Source organism: Arachis stenosperma, chromosome 10, assembly GCF_014773155.1.
Source record: "Arachis stenosperma cultivar V10309 chromosome 10, arast.V10309.gnm1.PFL2, whole genome shotgun sequence".
Classification (NCBI taxonomy): Eukaryota; Viridiplantae; Streptophyta; class Magnoliopsida; order Fabales; family Fabaceae; genus Arachis; species Arachis stenosperma.
The window spans coordinates 122,076,576-122,086,810 of record NC_080386.1 but is presented as its reverse complement, the minus strand read 5'-3'; the positions used below and the strand labels follow the sequence as shown (position 1 = coordinate 122,086,810).

The following is a 10,235-nucleotide window of genomic DNA, read 5'->3' as shown; positions in this document are numbered from 1 at the left end:
TAGTTTTTTAAAAATCTAAATTAAAAATAATAATAATAATAATAAGAGATAATTAACAAAATAAAAGAAAAACACTAACTTACACTCCAAACATTTGAGAATTTCTCAACAAATTTTGTCACTATAAAATCCACGAACACGACAATGTGGATGAGACTTGAGAATCAGTGGCCCTATAAAATTCAGAAGAAAGAAACAAAACAGCATTGAAATATCTCTCTGCACCAAAACAAATGAGAAAAAAAGAATTTATTTCATTTTCGTTACATATATTTTAATTTTAATTATTTATTTGAGAATTGAGGGCGTTTTTCTGTTACTACCGGTTCCGTTCTGTGGAGATAACGCTGTTGAAGGTCTCATTCAACGGATTCCATTTCTCAATTCTCAATTCTCAGGTATCACCATCATTTCGTTTCGCAACACCCCCACCCATTTTTCAAACATTCATTATTTGTTTCCTTTTTTTTTTCTCCTCCAATGCAAGAAAATTAACAAGAAGCCATGTTCCTTTCTTGTTATTCAAATTTTTATTTTTCGAAATGCTGCGACTTGGGAGCATTTGCTTCGATTATTTTGGCCAAATGAGTTTTTTTTTTTTTTTAAATAATATATATGTTTTTTTTTAATAAATGAACGGGTTTTTGCACTGAAATAAGCTACTTTTACATGGATATATAGCTTATAGTTTCTTGCAATTTTTTTTTAAATTGAATGATTGGTTTTCAATTTTTCATCAGGCTTGCTTTTCAATTTTTTTTTCTGCTTTTGAAGTTGACAGAAGCATCTGAATTCAACTTTTGAATTCTTGATGTTGCTTCTCTATGGTTACCATAACCTGTTTGATTTTTTTTTTTTGGCCCAGTAATTTTGTATTGGTTCTCCTTGCTTCAAGTTGGGAATAGTTTCTTATGATTAGAGTAGGATTGGAATAGGGACTCAATGAAAAACACTATGGTTAGAATTTGGAGGAGAAACTGGAGGAATGCATCTTTGGTGAATCAAGGATTGTGGTTTTGTTTTCTTGGGTATGGTTTCAAGCTCTTCATTCTTTAGCTTCTCATTCTCAGAAAAGAAGCTTTTTCCCCCAATTCATGGAAAGTTCTTCCTTCTTTGGCTTGTTAGTGCTGATCATTGAGAGAATTAGGAAAATCTGTATTGTTGAAGAGTTTGGATAGTAGTGGCTTTATTTTTGCTTTGCTGAGGTACTGAGGAGTGAGTCGAATGGACTTTTGGTTTGTTGCGGCTGCTGCTGGAGCTGGCTATCTAGCTAAATATTGGAATAGCATATCAAAGAATGGTAATGATTTGTGTCGATTGTTGTCAGAGGATTCGTATCTTAAGAATCCTGAGTCCCAAAGCTGTACTTTTCCTTTTGCTAAATTAGCTCGAAGAGATAGATTTGGCAAAGATGTTTTTATGGATAGAAGGGCCTCAGATGTGAACTCGTTGGATCAGTTTTTTACAACGGAAGTAGCTTCTGACAGAGGGCTTGATGGTGAAAAACTAACCTGTGATCGGAATTTGCTATCAATATCCAACTTGCATGTTTTGTTTTCACCAAATGGTCACTTTAAGGATGTTGAAGATGGAAATGAAGAAACCTTAAATTTTGGCGAAAATCATGGTTTCTTGCTTCCTGATTCTTCTGCTGAAGGGGTGGGCGTCCCTAATGCTTTCAGAAATAAAACCTCACTTAGGGCAAAACTTTTATCTGGGAAAATTACTAGACCTTTGAATTCCACAGAGAGTTGTTTCATGGCTCAGCTATACAAAGAACACGAAGAAATGGAAAAGTATGTTGTATGTTCTCCTTCATCACCATATAGATACACACGGCCGTTTCTTGTAAGTGATGGAAGCCGAATAATTAGCAGAGGGAATGATATTTCTTTCAGTCCATCATTTGGAAGCAAGGAATACAAGCTGCATGAAGAAGCTTGCCAAGTAAAAGATGAAAATGTTTATGGGGTCCCCTCCTTACAAGAAGTTGGATCTTTGGATGATGCCAAGAAGATAAAATTTAATGCAGCTGGTGAGCGAAATCAAAGATTGAGCTCATCCAACAATGCATTCAGGGAAAAATACATCCATACACAACATGGTATAGTTAATACTTGATAGTTCTTGACTTACGAAAATGTTATTTGCATGAGCAATTGGAAATGTTGACCTTTTAATGATTTATGTTATTATTTTTATGGGTGGATATCATGCCTCCATTACTTGATTTTCATTTGTTTTACTTTGATAACTAAGTTTCTTGGCACATTCATAATCATCAGATGCAATATTTCTCTTCAGTCTTGGGGTTTCTTTTGGGATCCTAACCTCTGTCATGGCAAATAAACGAGAAATGGAAGAGTTAAGAGAATTGGTGAATCAGACAGATAACTTGATTCAAGACCTACAAGAAGAACTTGAGATGAAAGATTCAATGACCGTGAAGGAGTTGCATAATGAAAATTACGGTTCGCGAGATACTTTTGATCATTCGTGCTACAGAAAGGAGCTGACTGGATTATCCCCTGGAAAGCGTAACTCTCCAAGAATGGAGTGTGGAGAATCATGTGCTCAGATGGAAGAAGATGGTTTAGAATCCATGAGCAAAATTGAAGCTGAGCTCGAAGCTGAACTTGAGAGGTTGGGGATGGAAATGAATGCATCTAGTCTAGAAAGTAAAATGTCTGAACTTGTTGAGGCAAGTATAAATGTCTATAAATGTTTATCTTTACATTTTCCTTATTACATGATCTTACATGCACAAAGTGTTGTATGGGATTGTATCTTTTTGTGCCATGCCTGGTGTCTTTGCGTGTGTTATATCTTTAAGTGCTACAATTTGTTTTTCCGTGTATGGAATGACAGAATAACCTATACCTGTAACAATTTATTTCCTGGCCAAGAATCTTGGGTTGCTCTCAACAAATAAATCAATTTTAGCTCCCTTTGCGAAGTTTTATATGCCGTGTTTTGCTTGAATTGGATGTTAATCTTTAACTTGAAACTCATGCTGGTTTCAATTATCCACCAAAAGTTTTCCTCTGCAATCTGTAGTATTCCATGATTTTCTTTGGTTGATGTTTACTTTCTCTTAATTGGGTCCATGAGTGTTAATGGTGCACAAATTCTTGCAGCTTGACCCCAATTTCGTAGCAGATTTGGCTCAAGGTGAGTTGCGAGCTGACTTGTTCAAGGAGAAAGAATTTGTCCACACAAAGTCAGACGATGATGCCGGTGATATTACACCTCTTCCTGGGGAGTATGCAGTTTCACCTCATGAACTGACTCTGCGCTTACACGAAGTTGCAGAATCTCGGCTTGAGGAACGAGTTAAGGAGCTTGAGATTGCCCTCGAAAATAGCCAGAGGACAGTGCGGTTTATGGAATTAGAGCATGAGGGTTCTTCAAAAAGAGCACAGTCATCCTCTAATGGAGGAAACATGCTGACTTATGAAGCCTGTGACCCTATGGTCCAGCCCCTAATTCTCAATTTATCAGGTGAAGCTCTGGATGCTTACAATGAAGCGTATGAGGAACTGATAAATATAGGTGATTGTGAAGAAAATTCACCAATAGACATCCATCATAATGACCACGAAGAAGGTTCGCCTTCACATGATTTACTCGCATCAGGGTTTCAACACTGTGATGCAAATGATTCTGGAAATTGTTCTGCCATTGACGATGGCAAGCTTGCAATACTGGAAGAACAAAACTCTAGTATTTATGACTTAGATGTCACTGAAGATGAAAGTTGTAGTTTTGATGAGTTGGAAACACAATTGATAAGGCAAATAGTTGAAAGGACCAAGAAAGGTTCTTCTGTTTTTGAAGATGCACAAAAGACTTTGTATTGTATGGATGAAGATGAATATTGATATGAAATAGAACATAGGAATGTAAGAATAGTAAGCTATTATATTTATTTAACACAGAATATCTTCCGCTATTTTAACCTCATTTTAACATCATGTCATGTTTCCATTAAATAACTCCCTTACCAGATTTCTTTGCCTGAAAAAGTAGCTATAACCATTACTACCTCGATGGGTTCTCTTGGCCAATTAATTACTGCAAATACAAGAAAAATAAGTAATAATTTTGTGCATAGTGACTTGTAATTGATACTGTCTTGATAAAATTGTGATGTATTTAAATATATTTATAGCTAAATAAATTTGCCTTTGATATACTTTCCTAGACCCTTCATTGACGCAAGATGTTTGAATACCTGCATGTCTTTTTTTTAACGCCAAATTTGCCCCTAATAAATTTTCAATCAAATACTTAGGACCCAATAAAAAAACCACCAAGCAACAAAAATTGAAATTTTAGCAGAGGGGTTATGAAACAGAGCACTAGAAACCTAAGAACTCTTTAAATTCAAATCAAGCCCGTTTTGCATAAGCATCGGATTCCTCATAGTCACCCTTGAAATTTTAGTCCATGGAGCCTCCAAAATCATCCACAGTAGTTCCTTGATCGCTATTGCATTCATTAGTGCTACCATGTCCCGTTGCTCCATATCCACTGGCAAAACTGCTGCCAGAACCCACACCACCACTGCCATACCCGGCCATGGCACTTCCATTGTATTGACTACTGGGGAAACTGTTTCCACCACCACCAGTAGCCTTGGCATAGTTATCACTGTTAGGAAATCCAGCAGAAGTGTTGTAATTATTGCTCCTGTCAAATCCAGAAGCCGGGACATAGCCACCATAGCCTCCACCACTAGCAGCAGCATTACCATAAGTACCAATATCGTTTCCTCCACCATAACCTCGGCTACTCTCACTGCTGTAAGTGTTTCCACTTGATCCATAGCTGTCTCCGCCATATCCACTGCTTCCGTTACCATAACCTCCAGCAACATTGGCACCATATGCACCACCATAGCTGCCACCACCACCTGAACTGGCACCATATGGAGAGTTACCATAACCACCTTGGTATCCAGAACCAGCTCCAGCACCATAGGGAGCATTGTCAAAAGAGCCACCGAAACCACCACCTTGAAATCCACGAGGTCTTTCGCTTGCAAAATTTACCTTAACTCGGCGACCATGTAGATCCTGAAAAAGTCCTCACAGTCATTAAGAAGCAATTTATAAGATAGGTATTATTGATGTTGGGCATCATATTTGCAAAATTAGAAAATCATGAAGTGTCGATGTAGCACCGGAAAATATAAACTACAAGATACAAAGCATCACTGGAAGAAGATGTCTTGCTAGGATCAAAGATAAGTTGTTGAGAAATTTACACATAAAACACAAGAAGTAGAAGTGTTCTACATCCCTGAAACTGACACACATGAAATATCTATGGCACAAATTCAAAAAATAATGTTTAAAAAAATTACCTACATATAATTACACAAAATTTGCTTGACAAGTATAGCATCCATACTTCAACAGATTTAAACACGAAACTATGTAGCTCCAGAAATGTATCAATGACATGATTACTAACACCATAGAAGCAGCAAATCTGCATACCTGCCCATCTAAGGCCTGAATGGCACTTGACGCCTCCTCAACCGAACTGTAAGTAATAAACCCAAATCCTCTGGATCTGCCAGAATCACGGTCCACAATTATCCTTGCTACAAAAATCACAAGATAAAACAGCAATTAACATTGAATCACTAACTACAAACTAATCCCAAACCAACAAAAAAATAGCAATAAGAGAATCCAACTATTTACCATCAACAACATCACCATATTTCCCAAAAACCTCCCTCAAACTTTGCTCATCAGTGGAATACGAAACACCTGCAACGGATAAACACAACCATGTTCATTGCATAATTGTTATTATGAACTAAAGGTGAAAAAGTATGCCAGTTCATGGATGCAACTCAGGTAATCCTACAACGGCGCACCTCCTATAAACAGCTTTGTACTTGGAGCATTTGACATGCACCGTGCAGACGGGAAAACAGACGGGATTTCACATAAATCCGAACTGATCTTCCTACTTGTCACTTGCCTTAGTATATTTCCAGCTCTACTGAGGAAAGCCATTCTGCAGCCAGAAGGAAAATCAGAAATTGTAATCACTGAAGCTATATTATGTAAATCACATTACTCAAAAAATGCAACATTGAATCCATCCCACATAAACCAGAGTAACAAATTCATCAAACAATGAATCAGTACAAAAGGTTTTCCATTTAACCTAACATTCAGCTTATTCTTTACCCAAACAAGCACACATATTTCACAGAAACCGTTAATTAACCTCCACCTAACAAAAATATGAAAAATTAGACCATTCTAACCTAAATTTCGTCTGATTTTGGTTCAGGCGTAAAGAAGTGTTCTTATATATTAAGATCACCAATCCACCACAAAATAATCATAAATAAATAGCAAAAGGAATCAACAGAAGAGAGAAAAAGAAAAGAAAGATTAACTCACGTTCCTTACCTTGCTGTGGTGGATTCTCTTGTGCTGAAGAGTGGCGAGGTGAGTTCTAAAACCCTAAAATAGGGGTTTAGAAAAGGAAGGGTTTACGGGTTTCACGTAAAATGTATGACGGAAAAGAGGTCTACCTGTAGAGCTTGACGGCTATCAACCATTGATTCCTAACGGCTACATCATAGCCGTTGAAGGGAAAATGAAAAAAGAATTCTCTTTTTTATTGAGTATATACTCAAATAAATTTCCAAAAATTCTCAAACAAACATTTTCATTTCCAATTAAATTTTATTACATTTGAGGTTCTCAAATTTTATTAACGTAACTAATACGAATATGTTAAGATATCCATGATGATGTGAATGTTCATTTAATGGACGGTTCATTCTTTTCACATTTGAGAATTTATTTTCTCAATACTGAATAAAATTAATTAACACTATTCTTATATGTCTATAAATAAATATGACCTGATGCAAATATATACACAGCAATAACAATAATTACTCTTTCTCATATACTATTCTCTTCTTTCTCTCTTACAATAAGTTGATATATATATATATATATATATATATATATATATATATATATATATATATATATATATATATATATATATTTTGGCTAATATTAATATTAGAGTCTTCTATTTACATATATTTATTTTATATTTAGTACACCTTTTATTTATTTTACAATACGTTATCAGCACGAGCCTCTGATCAAATTTTTAAGAAGATTCAAGTAACAAATTTTCATTATGTCGAAACTCTCTCATCTTGAATTTAATGCTCTTGATATATCTGAAAACAATTATTTATCATGGATATTAGATGTTGAAATCCATCTTGATTCAATGGATCTTGGAGATACCATTAAGGCTGAAAATAATGCATCCCAGAAGGATAAAGTCAAAGTCATGATTTTTCTTCGTCGTCATCTTGACGAGGAATTGAAAAATGAATATCTCACATAAAAAAATCCTGCAGATCTTTGGAAAGACCTTGAAGAAAGGTACAATCATAAAAAAAATGGTGATACTTCCTCAAGCTCGATATGAATGAACGCACTTGCGTCTACAAGATTTTAAATCTATAAATGAATATAATTCTGCAATATTTTGAATCACCTCACGAATAAAATTATGTGGGAAAAAGATAACTGATCATGATATGTTGGAGAAAACTTTCTCAACCTTCCATGCCTCGAATGTGCTCCTGCAGCAGCAGTATCGAGAAAAAGGGTTTAAAAAATATTTTGAGTTAATTTCTTGCCTTCTTGTTGCTGAACGCAATAATGAGTTGCTCTTGAAAAATCATGAAGCGCGCCCAGTTGGCGCCGCCCCATTTCCAGAAGTAAATGTGGCAAATTATCCCAGAAGAGGTAAATGGCAAGGTTTTAATAACAAGAAAAATTATGGAAGGAAAAGGAATTATATTCAAAAGAGAGGATCTCATTAGAAGTGGGATAAAGAAAGAAATATTGGGTAGAATAAATCAACAGAGGATAAGTGTTTTCGTTGTGGTGGAAAGGGCCATTGGTCACGTACCTGTCGTACCCCAAGGCACCTAGTCGATCTTTACCAGGCATCTTTGAAAACGACGACAAGAAAAAAGAGTCGAATTTCGTTTCAAAAGATGCTGAAAATTCCACCACCCATTATGATGTATCTAATTTCTTTGAGGATCCTGAAGGAAATATTGGTCATTTGATCAATGATGAAATAGTTTAATGTGTGAGATTGTTAAGTATTCATGTAAATAAATAATGTAAAGAACTTATTGTTAAGTTTTATTTTCTATGTATTTAAGTTTCAAATATGATATATATAAATAATGAAATATTAATGTTTATGAATTTTGAAATCATTAAATGTGTCATGTTTTAAAATAAAATTTTAGTATATGACATTATTTTTATGTACAGTATTTCTTAGAAAAATAATTCCGATCAAGTATTCAATTTAACTGTGCATACTACTCATTTTATTATTATTTATCTTTGAAGAGAATGGCAAGGATATGTAATGAAGATGTATGTCTTGCGGATAGTGCAAGTTTGCACACTATTCTCAAAAGTGATATATATTTTACCCATCTTGTGCCAAAAGAAGAATGTGTTAATACTATAATTGGCTTAGGCAATGTGATTGAAGGCTCCGGAAGAGCTATAATTTTATTTCCCGGAGGAACAAAATTCATAATAAATAATGCATTGTTGTCTACCAAGTCTCAAAGAAACTTGTTGAACTTTAAAGATATTCGCCGAAATGGATATCATATTGAGACTATGAATGAGGGAAGTCATGAGTATTTATGTATCACAACTCATGATTTAAATAAAAAGGTTGTATTAGAAAAATTACCCTCACTTTCATCTGAGTTATATTATACCAAGAATAGTGCAATTGAATCACATGCCGCTGTAAACCAGAAGTTTACTAGCCCAAATGAATTCATAACTTGGCACGACCGATTGGGTCATCCAGGAACAACCATGATGAGGAGAATTATTGAAAACTCCCATGGACATTCACTAAAGAACCAGAAGATTCTTAAAACTAGTAAATTTTGTTGTGCTGCATGTTCTCAGGGAAAGTTAATTTTAAGGCCATCACCAATAAAGATTGGATTTGAGTCCCCTGAATTCCTAGAAAGGATTCAAGGTGATATATGTGGACCTATTCATCAACCATGTGGATCTTTTAGATATTTTATGGTCCTAATAGACGCATCTTCGAGATGGTCACATGTGTGCTTATTATCTTCTCGCAACCTGGCATTTGCGAGATTATTGGCTCAAATTATTCGATTAAAAGCACAATTTCCAGAAAATCCAATTAAAGCAATTCGTCTTGATAATGTTGGTGAATTTACTTCCCAAACTTTTGATGCTTATTGTATGGCTAATGGAATAAGTGTTGAACATCCAATAGCTTATGTTCACACACAAAATGGATTAGCAGAATCGCTTATTAAACGCCTCAAATTAATTTCTAGACCCTTGCTTATGAGAACAAATCTCCCAACCTCGGTTTGGGGGCATGCTATTTTACATGCCGCAGCACTTATTTGTTTGAGGCCAACGAGTTACCATCAGTTCTCTCCTATGCAATTAGCCTTTAGCCAGCAGCCAAATATTTCTCATTTAAGAATATTTGGGTGTGCGATATATGTTCCCATTGCACCATCTAATCGCACCAAAATGGGACCCCAAAGAAAATTGGGGATATATGTTGGATATTATTCTCCCTCTATAGTGAGGTATCTTGATATACAAACTGGAGATGTATTTAAAGCCTGATTTACAGATTGTCATTTTGATGAATCAAAATTTCCAATATTAGGGAGAGAGAATAAGCTTCCTGAAAAGGAACTTAATTGGAATGCGTCATTGTTGATGCATTTAGATCCTCGATCAGGGCAATGTGAACTAGGAGTTCAAAAGATTATACATTTGTAAAGAATAGTAAATGAATTTCCTAATGTATTTTTCGATACAAAGAGGATAACCAAATCTTATATACTAGTGGAAAATTCCCCAATTCGAATTGATGTCCCAGTAGGACAAGTAGCCACTGAAGCAAATTTGCGCCAGAAGCGTGGCAGGCCTGTCGATTCCAAAGACAAAAATTCTCGAAAGAGAAAAGAGGTAAATACCATTCCTATTAAAAAAGACATAGTAAAGACACCTGCAGTTGTCCAAAATTCTGATATAGTTTTAACGCTAGAAGACGTTCAGGTACTTGAAAATTATAAAAATGATGAGATCTCGATAAATTATGTCTTTACAGGAGAGAAA

General features: G+C 35.3%; 2 protein-coding genes across 3 annotated transcripts; one reads left to right on the top strand and one right to left on the bottom strand.

Moving 5' to 3' along the window:
• The first annotated feature begins 231 nt into the window (after positions 1-231).
• LOC130957992 (uncharacterized) lies at positions 232-3,954 on the top strand. The gene is made up of 4 exons (XM_057884864.1): positions 232-398; positions 866-2,104; positions 2,286-2,701; positions 3,138-3,954. Exons 2-4 carry the CDS (start codon positions 1,225-1,227, stop codon positions 3,879-3,881), a joined length of 2,040 nt encoding a protein of 679 aa, XP_057740847.1. The 5' UTR covers positions 232-398; positions 866-1,224; the 3' UTR covers positions 3,882-3,954.
• A 158-nt stretch (positions 3,955-4,112) lies between these two features.
• LOC130956059 (glycine-rich RNA-binding protein 3, mitochondrial-like) lies at positions 4,113-6,543 on the bottom strand. Of its 2 annotated transcripts, none has more exons than XM_057883082.1 (5): positions 6,441-6,543; positions 5,894-6,036; positions 5,715-5,783; positions 5,505-5,611; positions 4,113-5,078 (listed from the first exon to the last, which is right to left on the bottom strand). In XM_057883082.1, exons 2-5 carry the CDS (start codon positions 6,033-6,035, stop codon positions 4,443-4,445), a joined length of 954 nt encoding a protein of 317 aa, XP_057739065.1. In that variant the 5' UTR covers position 6,036; positions 6,441-6,543; the 3' UTR covers positions 4,113-4,442. The 2 variants fall into 2 exon arrangements, with proteins under 2 accessions (XP_057739065.1, XP_057739066.1); XM_057883083.1 differs by having other exon boundaries at positions 6,432-6,460.
• Between the last annotated feature and the right edge of the window lie 3,692 nt (positions 6,544-10,235).